The following is a 13,016-nucleotide window of genomic DNA, read 5'->3' as shown; positions in this document are numbered from 1 at the left end:
CAACCCACAGATTTTTAATTGAATCCAGGTCTAGACTCTGGCTAGGCCATTCCAAATTTGTAATTTTATTCTAGTGAACCCATACTTTTACAGATTTGAAGGTATACTTAGGCTCATTGTCATGCTGAAATGTGAAATTCATCTTCAGCTGTTTAGCAGAGGCCTGGGGGTTTTGTTGCAACATTAACTGATGTTTGGAACTGTACATAATTCCCTCCACCTTGACTGAAACTCAAAAAAAAAAAAAACAGTCCAAAAGCATATCAATACCTCCACCATGCTTCATTCTAGGTATGGTATTCTTTTGGCAATGCGCAGAGTTTGCCAAGTCATTTTCCTACGTAATGTCACTGCTCTGACAAATTTAAGTTACTACTTGATTACCATTTTCAGTGTTCCATGATATATCTAATGCCTTGGAAATTTTTTGTAGCTTTCTCCTTACTGATAACAATGAAATCCTTTTGATATGTTGTAAGCGGTTTATGGACCACTAGATGGTTGCCCGATTCTAACGCATCGGGTATAGGCAGCATCAATAGTAAAAAGTTGGTCACACAGGGTTAATAGCAGCGTTAACGGACTGGGTTACACCGCGGAGGGGGCACTGACGGAGAGTAGGAAGGGGCGAATTCGCGGCCGGACTGTACCAATCGCCGATTGGTCGCGGCCGGCAGGCGGAATTTTTGTTACAGACAGACAAACAGACAGAAGTGACCCTTAGACGATTATATAGATGGCTTTTGCTGTGAAGTTCTTTGTGGGTACATTGCTTTTGTGCCCATACTCCCAAGAACAAACTGATAATGAAATTAGATTGGGAGTCCCCCTGGGAACAACGAGTACGGTAACTAATAAACATTTTTTAAGGAATACAATTGAGGGTTTTTGTTTGTTTTTTTTAAAGAAAATTTGAACAGTAATGCTCTGTAATTTATATCAGCTATCAAGGTTCTTCAATAGAATTAATCCAAAGGAACATTTTGCTTCCCCCACCCCTCAATGCTCAGGTGTGACTTCAGACCATGAACTCCCTGTAGTCACACCCCTGGTGGTCTAGGTTCACTAGTATGCCAATAGAAAGGTACAGCTGTCCTCCAGCCAGATCAATAGTACAAGGCATCAGATTCATCACTAGAAGGCTTGACCTTCTAGAGCCCTTTAACCTTTGTATCTGGAACCAGTAATTTGTTTCCTTTATCACAACATATTTCCATGATTTGCAAGGTTTCTACATCCCCAAATTTCATTCTGTTTTCTCATCAGGTTTAATCACTAGACAGAAAAAAATTGTCCTTTACCAATACAGCCTCGGCGAAACGTTCCTTCAAGATACAATACGTCAAGAGAAAATTGAGCAAAAGTTTAATTAGCCTTAAAAGCTATACAGAAAAGTAGAATTATAAATCTTGCTGTAATGTCAAATCCGGTGCATCAGCTCAAGTTTCCTTTTCAGTCATTGTTCACACTTTTGGTGTTTCAATCACAGATCACAGTATCATTATGTGCTCCTTTTAGATAACCGCAAAAGTCAATTATGTGATCCTAAAGATTGCCACTTGAGATTAAGACCAGCCATCGCATGATCACATTATTGATTCTCCCAATAAGATTCAGCACATATTCTTAGTGGCGTAAACATCCTTGAGCCTCGACATTAAACACGTAGCCACTATTGACGAATTTGATGGATGAGCGTAACAATGTGACAACCCAGCTCCTCCGAAGCTTTGCCTGTCAGAGCTGCCCGAAACATGCATGAAAACACCAAAAGTTGCTGAATCTTTGCACAATTCGGAGTTGGGCAATACATTTTAGACTTTTCAATTTTCAGTTTTCTGGTGTACACACTTTGATGAATTGGGACCCTAGTTTCAGTTCACATAAGTTGGTATTTGCAAACAATACTACATCTACTTTGCATCTTTATTGTTTGGTATACATTAAACAGCAGCAGCATTTCATCACCAGCATTGACGATATAAAGATCCAATTATACAACTCATAGCCACAACAGGTGAAATGTAAAATCTCTCCTGTCTTGTCCTTGCTGATGTCTAATAAAAAAACATTGTAAAATGTCACACCACTGGTCAGACAAGCACACATTTCTATCTATCCTGGATGCCAATGCAGTCAGAAACAATGATGGAGGAGGGAGAGTCAGCTGACGTTCCCTCCACCATCATTCTACCTTTGCGTCTGATGTTGCAGTGCAGCGGGCGCAATGACATCACTATTTTGTGCCCGCTGTGCCAAGCCTTGAAGAGCTTCAGAGCACTTGATGCCAAGATCAGAGCAACAGGGACTGGGGGAAGGGAGTGAGTATTTATAATTTTGAATGTGGGGCTGATTATACTATATTGAGGACTATGTGGGGCCCCTTATACTGTGTGGAGATCACAGTTGGGGCATCATACTCTGCAGGTGGGTACAGTAGTCAAACTGCGCATATGGAAGGTACCATTGAAGAATTCACTGTGGGTGTATCATACTGTGTTTGGGGGGCACTTTTGTCAGCATCATACTTTACCATCTGTAGTATTCATTAATTCAAAGTTTTATATCCTTTGTCATTACATAAATAAATTAGGCCATTGGGCTATATGCCTTTACTCCTCTTATATAACATTATTCCAGAATGCCCCATTTGTGATCTGTTAATTAAAATGTACTTTGTTTTTGGGACAAACCCTTTAAGTTTGTTTCCATATGAAAATGTTCATCGTTATATTTGATAAAGGAAAAATAATCAGCTGTCAGTGACAGGAGTACCGTTACAGGAACCGCCCTCTAATCACAGCGTGGTGACAAACTGTGCCAGCATCATTTTTAACAGGGCTCTGAGTGTGGGCCCCAAGCACGTTCAAAATGCTATTAACCTACAAATTAACCCATATATGCAGGTTAATAGCATTGCTTCACGTTACAGGTTCCCTTTAAGGATTGTAAGGTGGCAGTAGGATAAGTCCTGGTTGGTGAGTATTCATCACCGAGGTGATGTGAAAGAGTGCTTAGAGGTTTGTTAAATAGAGCCACATGGTGGCAGCTTTCAGGAATGACTGGTAGAGTTGGACGGGAATGTGGTGGCTTTCAGGAATGACTGGTGGAGTTGGACGGGAACTGTCATTCCCATCCTCCAAACTATCAGGTGCACAGGTAGATTAAAAGTACAGCTAAGTTGCTTATTTTGGTCTGTGAGTAGAGGTGGAAACAACCTGATGTCTGTGGGAGCTGGAATGACCTCTTATTTCTGCTCAGACTATGCGGTGAGAATCTGGACAATATTCTGAAGGGGTGAGCCTTGAATAACTGAATGGACTATTTTGTTTAGCATTATGCCAAAGGGCTATTTATCTGGTTTTCTGGGAAAGATTTATGAACTTTAATAAATCTGTCTGCTCCAGCAAAGAAACTGCCTACCTGTGAGAACGCGACCTACTGCTGAGAGTGAATCTCTACAACTAGTGTTGAAGTGTGGGCAGAAATCCCAAGGAGCACAGGTAACTGAAGCCTAAACTCTAATGACATGGGTGAAGACAGCTGTACAAGCAGTCTAAAAGTATGGAAGAGCTTGTGAAGTAGCTGGTCCAGTTGCAGCAGCAAATTACTGTCCTGGCAGAGGCAAGGAAACCACACCACCCCCAAACCAAGTTGACTATAGTCAGCTGAGGAAGACTCTAAGAGAGGCATTGCAAAAGATGATCCTGGTGACGTCAAGGCCTTCCTGACTGTTTGAGAGGGTGGCGGACCGAGAGAAATTGCCTCCGGAACCAGGAGCAGAGGTACTGGCAACATATTTGTCTTGGGAGCTGCAGAAGGCATACTATGACCTTGCCCTACAGGATGCCAAGGAGTACAGAAATCTAAAGGCAGGGATTTTGGCTCGTCTAGGCATAACCCTGGCAGTCAGGGAAACAACGGGTGCACCGCTCGGGCTCTCATAGGGACAAGTAGGGTTGAGCGACTTTTGCTTTTTTAGGATCGAGTTGGGTTTTGTGAAACCCGACCTTCTCGAAAGTCGGATTGCGTGAAATCGGCCGATTCTACTGTAAAGTCGGGTTCCGGACCAGAACACGAAACCCAATGCAAGTCAATGTGGATTATTTTTTACATTTACTCAATATATCTCTCTCCCCTCCGTGCAAAGCATATGTTGTGTTTGACTGCGGAAATCACTGCAGCCCAAACGGTAATATGGCTCTATGACGCCGCAGAAACCAGGCCGGAACCTGTGTCATCACGCTGCCCACACTCCTTAATTGGCTGAAAAAATGGCGGGGAAGGCGTCATCCAAAACGCGACTTTGGTGCCAAGATCGCCGACCACGTGGCCGATCCCACGCTGGAGTCGGGTCGGGTATCACGAAACCCGACTTTGCCAAAAGTCGGCGACTTTTGAAAATGAACGATCCGTTTCGCTCAACCCTAGGGACAAGCCTTCCCGCTCCCAGATGTTTGACCTCCTGCAACTGGTCCAAAAATGGGTGCAGCCTGAGACTTGTTCCCTAGCACAGATGGTGGAGAGAGTGATGATAGACTGGTTTAAACATTCACTCTCAAAGCCAATGCAAAGCTGGGTTGCACAGGGAGATCCCCAGAATGCAGATGACCTGGTGGAATTGATAGAGAGATACTCAGAGCTGGAGAGCTCCCTGAGTTGTCAAGGGAGCCTGAGGTGACCTGCCTGTCATGCCCAAAATAGGGGGGGGTCCAAGGTCCCAGGAAGGGTAACAGTCTGGTTCAAGGGGTATATCTCATCAGAGTATCGGTTGAAGGTGTTGTGCCCAGGGCATATATCAGCCAACTATCCCCTGACCTTGGGGCCAATGGACTGCGGAGAAGGCAGATGCTGCTCCTACTTTGCCTACCCTGCCTTTAAGGCTAATTCCTCATTCTGGCGAGGATCCTCAAGTATGCCAGTTAACAGTGAACGGGGTGCAAGTGACAGGTCTCCTAGACTCTGGAAATTTGGTGGACATTGGGCATATCCACGTAAACAAGAACTTTCATGTGGCCCAGGTCGACATAAGCTCAAATTGTAGATCAGTGTCCCACAAACTGGGAGTGGCAAAAAAAAGTTCTTGCACCCAATAATTGTGGGACGTGATTTTCCTTTGTTTTGGAATGTCTGGGGATAAATTGTGTTGCTGGGTTGCTCGACTTACAACCAGGTCATATATGAGAAAAACCTTCTTGCATGCCACATCCAACAAGTTTTCATTGTCTGTGCTCGTTGGCGATAAGGAGGTAGTACCCCTTGAAACCAATGTACCTGAACTAGAGGTCTCTGGGGGAAAATTAGGAACCACTCAACTCAGGGACTTGGGTCAAAAAATATCTAATTAGCTGGGTGCTTCTAATTGTGCTAGGCATAAGTGTCCAGGTACTAAAGTGAGAGGACAGGTGAAAAAAAAAAAATGCATCCTCAAGGTACTGGATGCATGATTCAGACAGGACAGTAAGTTGACTTTAGTAAAACAGTTTAAACCTGGGAACCGGGTAGAGGTGTTGGTGCCCACAGTAGAATGTAAAGTAGAATGTAAATACCTTGCTAACTGGCAAGAACACTATGAGGTGGTGGAAAGGGTTAGTGATAGCCATTATAAAGTTCACGGACCAGGGAATGCGGATGTTGGCAGATAGTGCCTATCCCTCAGCTTTGGGCTGAGGGGGAGAGTATGAAAGGTGGCCTGCCTCCGTGATGTTAAACCAGCAGAGAAGGCTTCAACATTGCTAAAGTGCTGAGAGGTTTGTTAAATCGAGCAGCGTGGGGGCAGCTTTCAGGAATGACTGGTAGAGTTGGGCAGGACCTGTCATTCCCATCTTCTAATCCCTCTGGTGCAGGTAGGTTAAAAGGACAGATTAGCTGCTCATAATGGTTTATGTGTAGAGGTGGAAATATCTCCGAGACTTGGTCTCTGTGGGAGCTGAAGTGCACTCTTACTTCTAGTCAGGCTGTGCGATAATAATCTGGACAATAGTGTGAAGGGGTGAGCTTTGTACAACTGTATGGATCATCTTGTTTTGCCTTATGCTGAAAAAGATTGATGAACTTTAATAAATCTGCCTGCTTGGGCAAAGAAACTGCCTATCTGTGAGAAAGCTGCCAATGTGGAGAGTGAATCCCTTGTGTATCTCCCCCAAATTTTTGAATGGCCTTTTCTTAACAATACTTTCAAGGCTGCGGTTATCCCGGTTGCTTGTGCACCTTTTTCTATCACACTTTTTCCTTCCACTCAACTTTCCATTAATATGCTTGGATACAGCACTCTGAACAGCCAGCTTCTTTAGCAATGACCTTTTGTGGCTTACCCTTTTTGAGGAATGTGTCAGTGACTGCCTTCTGGACATCTGTCAAGTCAGCAGTCTTTCCCATGATCGTGGAGCCTACTAAAACAGACTAAGGGACAATTTGAAACGCTTAGGAAGCCTTTGCCGGTGTTTAGTATTAATTATTATAATTTACTGAGACAATTACTTGGGTTTTCATTGGCTGTAAGCCATAATCATCAACATTAACTGAAATAAACACTTGAAATAAATCACTCTGTTTGTAATGGCTCTATATATGAGTTTAACTTTTTGTATTGAAATAAATTAACTGTTTGATGATACTTTAATTTAGTGAGGAGCACTGGTAAATATCAAGACCACACTATGGATCATCATCAAGTTAGAGAAAGGAATTACTGACCCGGGATCATGGCGTGGATGCTGCCGCCACCTCACACTCCGACGCATGGTTCACATGAGCTTCCTGAGGGAGTGATTGTGTGTGGCTTTTAATTATTGTCTTATGTTCTTTTATCTTGTCTTATCATATTGTATTAGTGTCCTTATAATAAAGTTAACAGTCTGTCAATCCCGTTTGGGTTATTACTGATTATTCTAAGCAATGCTTTTTGGTTATGTAGTTAGACCTGCTTAAATCAGTGCTTTACAGCACTTCTGTATGTTTCCACTTAGGAATTTAGATTGTAACATAGATATTAAGGTTGAAGAAAGACTTTAAGTCCATCTAGTTCAACCCATAGCCTAAGGCTACTTTCACACTAGCGTCGGGCTCGGCCCGTCGCTGTGCGTCGGGCCGACGTTCCCGATGCTAGCGTTGTCTCCGCCGCACAACGGGGGCAGCGGATGCATTTTTCCAGCGCATCCGCTGCCCCATTGTGAGGTGCGGGGAAGTGCGGGGAGGTGGGGGCGGAGTTCCGGCCGCGCATGCGCGGTCGGAAAAAGCGGACCGTCGTGAGCAAAAAACGTTACATGTAGCGTTTTTTGCTCCCGACGGTCCGCCACTGCACGACGCATCCGTCGCACGACGGGTGCGACGTGTGTCAATCCGTCACAATGCGTCGCTTAATGTTAATCAATGGTGAAAAAACGCATCCTGCAAACACTTTTGCAGGATGCATTTTTTCGGCAAAACGACGCATTGTGACGGAATGCAGTTAACGCTAGTGTGAAAGTAGCCTTACCTAACATGCCCTAACATGTTGATCCAGAGGAAGGCAAAAAAAAAACCCATGTGGCAAAGAGTAGGCTCCACATTGGGGAAAAAATTCCTTCCCGACCCCACATACGGCAATCAGACTAGTTCCCTGGATCAACGCCTTATCAAGGAATCTAATGTATATACCCTGTAACATTATACTTTTCAAGAAAGGCATCCAGTCCCCTCTTAAATTTTAGTAATAAATCACTCATTACAACATCATACGGCAGAGAGTTCCATAGTCTCACTGCTCTTACAGTAAAGAATCCGCGTCTGTTATTATGCTTAAACCTTCTTTCCTCCAGACGTAGAGGATGCCCCCTTGTCCCTGTCTCAGGTCTATGATTAAAAAGATCATCAGAAAGGTCTTTGTACTGTCCCCTCATATATTTATACATTAAAATAAGATCACCCCTAAGCCGTCATTTTTCCAAACTAAATAGCCCCAAGTGTAATAATCTATCTTGGTATTGCAGACCCCCCAGTCCTCTAATAACCTTGGTCGCTCTTCTCTGCACCCGCTCCAGTTCAGCTATGTCTTTCTTATACACCGGAGACCAGAACTGTGCACAGTATTCTAAGTGTGGTCAAACTAGTGACTTGTGTAGAGGTAAAATTATGTTCTCCTTATGAGCATCTATGCCTCTTTTAATGCATCCCATTATTTTATTTGCCTTTGTAGCAGCTGCCTGACACTGGCCACTGAATATGAGTTTGTCATCCACCCATACACCCAGGTCTTTTTCATTGACGGTTTTGCCCAGAGTTTTAGAATTAAGCACATAGTTATACATCTTATTACTTCTACCCAAGTGCATGACCTTACATTTATCCCCATTAGGGATATATTTCTTCTGTTATAGGTTTAAGATGCATGAAACAGACTATAGAAATAATGTGAATTATATTAAAGCATATTAAGTGTTCGATAAAACACACATGGCAAGCAAAAACATTCACTGAATATTTTAGCACATTGTGTGAATAGGTTATTGGTTAGGTGGCCAAGAGAAAAGATGACTGACATGATGCTGCTTACTGATGAATTGGAAACAAGTGTGGGTTTTACTAAAATGTTATAAATGTAGGCCACCTCAATGCAGTAACCAAGATCACTACCCTGTGTAATAAAGGATAAGAGCAGCTTATCTATCATGTGCCACTTCTAAAAAAAAAAAATGCTGACATAGGATGCACCTATTATGCGTGCCCCATTCTTACCAGGAAAGCAGATGGAATTTAGCCCTCCCGTAGCCAGCTTCCTGCTATCAGGCTGCCGTGAGATCATTAAATGGAAGGTGATAATTAATTTCTAGTTATATCTGACATTATGAAGTGATAAATCTCTCTCTCTCTATATAAATATATATGCATGCACACCACAGGATGAACACTAGGAAGCAAACCGGATCACATGTAGTCAGCAGCCACTTTTCCATAATATAACTATCTCCTCGGCAAAAAACGACACTGTGTGCTGACTACCCACTGGTGAAGCCGCCTCACCTCAATAATCCTGCAGAAGACCATTGTCCACCGGTGGAGACCCCTAACCTGAATAGTGCATATCCCAAGAATATACATTTAAACACCTCTTGAGCATACAGGCGACAGCCCCCTCACAAAGCCACAGACAGGCAACTGTCCCCTCACCAGCCGCAGACAGGCGACGGGCCCCCTCCTCGCCAGCCGCACACAGGTGACAGCCCCCCTCCTCGCCAGCCGTACACAGGTGACAGACCCCATTCACCAGCCGTACACAGGTGACAGCCCCCCACTCACCAGCCGTACACAGGTGACAGCCCCCCACTCACCAGCCGTACACAGGTGACAGCCCCCCACTCACCAGCCGTACACAGGTGACAGCCCCCCACTCACCAGCCGTACACAGGTGACAGCCCCCCACTCACCAGCCGTACACAGGTGACAGCCCCCCACTCACCAGCCGTACACAGGTGACAGCCCCCCACTCACCAGCCGTACACAGGTGACAGCCCCCCACTCACCAGCCGTACACAGGTGACAGCCCCCCACTCACCTGCCGTACACAGGTGACAGCCCCCCACTCACCAGCCGTACACAGGTGACAGCCCCCCACTCACCTGCCGTACACAGGTGACAGCCCCCACTCACCAGCCGTACACAGGTGACAGCCCCCCACTCACCTGCCGTACACAGGTGACAGCCCCCCACTCACCAGCCGTACACAGGTGACAGCCCCCCACTCACCAGCCGTACACAGGTGACAGCCCCCCACTCACCTGCCGTACACAGGTGACAGCCCCCCACTCACCTGCCGTACACAGGTGACAGCCCCCCACTCACCAGCCGTACACAGGTGACAGCCCCCCACTCACCAGCCGTACACAGGTGACAGCCCCCCACTCACCAGCCGTACACAGGTGACAGCCCCCCACTCACCAGCCGTACACAGGTGACAGCCCCCCACTCACCAGCCGTACACAGGTGACAGCCCCCCACTCACCAGCCGTACACAGGTGACAGCCCCCCACTCACCAGCCGTACACAGGTGACAGCCCCCCACTCACCAGCCGTACACAGGTGACAGCCCCCCACTCACCAGCCGTACACAGGTGACAGCCCCCCACTCACCAGCCGTACACAGGTGACAGCCCCCCACTCACCAGCCGTACACAGGTGACAGCCCCCCACTCACCAGCCGTACACAGGTGACAGCCCCCCACTCACCAGCCGTACACAGGTGACAGCCCCCCACTCACCAGCCGTACACAGGTGACAGCCCCCCACTCACCAGCCGTACACAGGTGACAGCCCCCCACTCACCAGCCGTACACAGGTGACAGCCCCCCACTCACCAGCCGTACACAGGTGACAGCCCCCCACTCACCTGCCGTACACAGGTGACAGCCCCCCACTCACCAGCCGTACACAGGTGACAGCCCCCCACTCACCAGCCGCACACAGGTGACAGCCCCCCACTCACCAGCCGTACACAGGTGACAGCCCCCCACTCACCAGCCGTACACAGGTGACAGCCCCCCACTCACCTGCCGTACACAGGTGACAGCCCCCCATTCACCAGCCGTACACAGGTGACAGCCCCCCACTCACCAGCCGTACACAGGTGACAGCCCCCCACTCACCAGCCGTACACAGGTGACAGCCCCCCACTCACCAGCCGTACACAGGTGACAGCCCCCCACTCACCAGCCGTACACAGGTGACAGCCCCCCATTCACCAGCCGTACACAGGTGACAGCCCCCCACTCACCTGCCGTGCACATCTCTCTCCCCAGTCCATGCAGTGACAGGCGCTCACCTTCTGCTGCCGCCGGGTCATGTCCGTGGGCTGCTTGGCGTTGAACGGGTAAGCGATGCACCTCATCACGAAGACATAGAGCTGTAAGCGGCTCCGGCGCTCCCGCTCCTCCCGCTGCGCCCGCTCCTGCTCCTCTCTGCCCTCGCTGCCGGTGGACGGGCTGGGGCTGGCGGGTCTGGCCAGGGTGGAGCGCACAGCGGCGTCTCTGGGATCGCGGGGAGCAGCATGCACGGTCCGGTGAGGAGCGGGGACGACCAGAACATCTCTCCGGTCTTCTTCCAGTAACTCCTCCGACTCTTCTTCGCTGGAAGACGGGTCCAACATCCTCCAGTGCCGCTGGCAGCCCCGGACTTTTCCTGTCCGCTGCACACACCTTTCCGGACACGTTGAGTTGCAGACTGTTTCCACAAGCAGGGGGCGTGGTGTGAGCCCGGTCCGCCCGTGTCAGGCAGCGGCTCCGCCGCCGCCGCCACACAAGTTTAGGGGGGAGCGGCTGCACTTGTTGCGCGCTGCAGCCCTTCTCCTCCGTCTGTGCAGTGTGTACATGGTGGGCTGCATGTGGGAGGGAGCCGGCTGCACACCAGCCCCGCACACCAGCCCCGCACACCAGCCCCGCACACCAGCCCCGCACACCAGCCCCGCACACCAGCCCCGCACACCAGCCCCGCACCCCAGCCTCACTAGGGCTAAGGGCGAAGCCTGCAGTGTGAGGTGGTGGCTGTCGGGAGCAATGGCGCTGTGCAGGGGCTCGCATATGTCGCACGCCTAGACACGGCACACCGGCACCTCTGCTACAGTCACACCTGGATTGGGACTTATTATTTGCTTAAGTTACGGTCTTGTCTCAAGAACGTAAAGGGGTAAAACTGAAAGTGTTTGTAAAAACCAGGAACTTTACAATTTACCTCATTAAAAATACTCTGTTGGCACTCAGAAGTGGGAGTTTTAGATTGTGTACAGTTTGTTGCCTAGGTTACCGACCACCGCAGTCCCAGCCACTAGGTAAGGAATAGGTGGACAAGGAGAAGGCTGGCGCCACTCTGAAGCTGCCTGGATGGCTGTGCCCCTGCGCTTCACCCACACTGCAGAGGCAGCGCTCCCTCTGCCAGCAGCCTGGGAGCCAGCTCTGTACTGGCCAGCGGTGCCATCATGCTATTGGCATGGGCGCGGGCTCGGACTGGCCCACAGGGGAATCCCCCGGTGGGCCCCTGTGTAGATATGGGCCCCCAACCCCACTGTATGGGCAGTACTTGGCATAATTCACTTGATTCACTCTGTACAGAAAAAAGCAGCATCTCATCATTCATTAACCACGCTACCCAGATTATTATTACATAGAGATATAGGTAAATTTGTGAACGAGGGTAGTATAATATTTGCATGTAGATGAAAAGTGGGCCCTCAAAGTCAATGTAGGGTATGTCTCCACGTTCAGGATTGCATCAGGATTTGGTCAGGATTTTTCATCAGTATTTGTAAGCCAAAACCAGGAGTGGGTGATAAATGCAAAAGCGTAGCATATGTTTCTATTATACTTTTCATCTAATTGTTCCACTCCTGGTTTTGGCTTACACATACTGATGAAAAATCCTGACCAAATCCTGATGCAATCCTGAACGTGGACACATACCCTAAATGCCATATAAAATTTCACTGCTGAAAAAAAATTGCAGTAATAACCATGCAAATTTGAACCCCTCAGATGGACGTGTAAGGGTACGTGTCCACGTGCAGGAAACGCTGCGTTTTTGACACTGTGCAGAGCCGCAGCGTCAAACACGCAGCGTCCAGATGTTACAGCGTAGTGGAGGGGATTTTATGGAATCCCGTCTCCACTATGCGTGGTAACAAGCACCCGGCGGCCCTGCGATTCCGGACATGCGGCGCGTCTTTTAAGATCGCAGCATGTCCGTGTACCTTGCGGTGCCGCTGCAAGGTAAATCACAGGGCCCTATGTGTGGGGTGCGATGATTCCGGATGTGTGCAATGAACACATCCGGCATCATCGCGTCACAGAAGGGGGCGGGGCTTAGGGAGGAGCGGGTTTGCCGCTCCGTCCAAACCGCCGGCCATCCTGAAAGTGGACACGTACCCTTAGACGGCAGGAATAATATAGCAATGCTACGGAGATCCTACGCGTCTGGCTGTATGCTTTTGACACAAGTAAACACTCCTGGAGTAACGAGCATCCCAAGCCCACTGATGCTCGAGCGACTGACGA

General features: G+C 48.3%; 1 protein-coding gene across 19 annotated transcripts in view; it reads right to left on the bottom strand.

The window, feature by feature from the left end:
* Nucleotides 1-11,432, bottom strand: part of CADPS2 (calcium dependent secretion activator 2) — a 699,771-nt gene extending 688,339 nt beyond the window's left edge. For 3 of the 19 annotated variants that reach the window (XM_077264942.1, XM_077264943.1, XM_077264948.1), the window contains exon 1: nucleotides 10,748-11,426. In XM_077264942.1, coding sequence (XP_077121057.1) covers nucleotides 10,748-11,119 — 372 coding nt within the window. In that variant the 5' untranslated portion in view covers nucleotides 11,120-11,426. Of the gene's footprint in view, nucleotides 1-10,747 lie in introns of all 19 variants that reach the window. The other 16 variants (XM_077264958.1, XM_077264960.1, XM_077264957.1 and 13 more) reach the window with 13 other exon arrangements.
* Between the last annotated feature and the right edge of the window lie 1,584 nt (nucleotides 11,433-13,016).

This window comes from Ranitomeya variabilis, chromosome 5, assembly GCF_051348905.1.
Source record: "Ranitomeya variabilis isolate aRanVar5 chromosome 5, aRanVar5.hap1, whole genome shotgun sequence".
NCBI classification, from domain to species: domain Eukaryota; kingdom Metazoa; phylum Chordata; class Amphibia; order Anura; family Dendrobatidae; genus Ranitomeya; species Ranitomeya variabilis.
The sequence above is the reverse complement of the archived record's forward strand: the minus strand, read 5'-3'. Positions and strand labels throughout refer to the sequence as shown.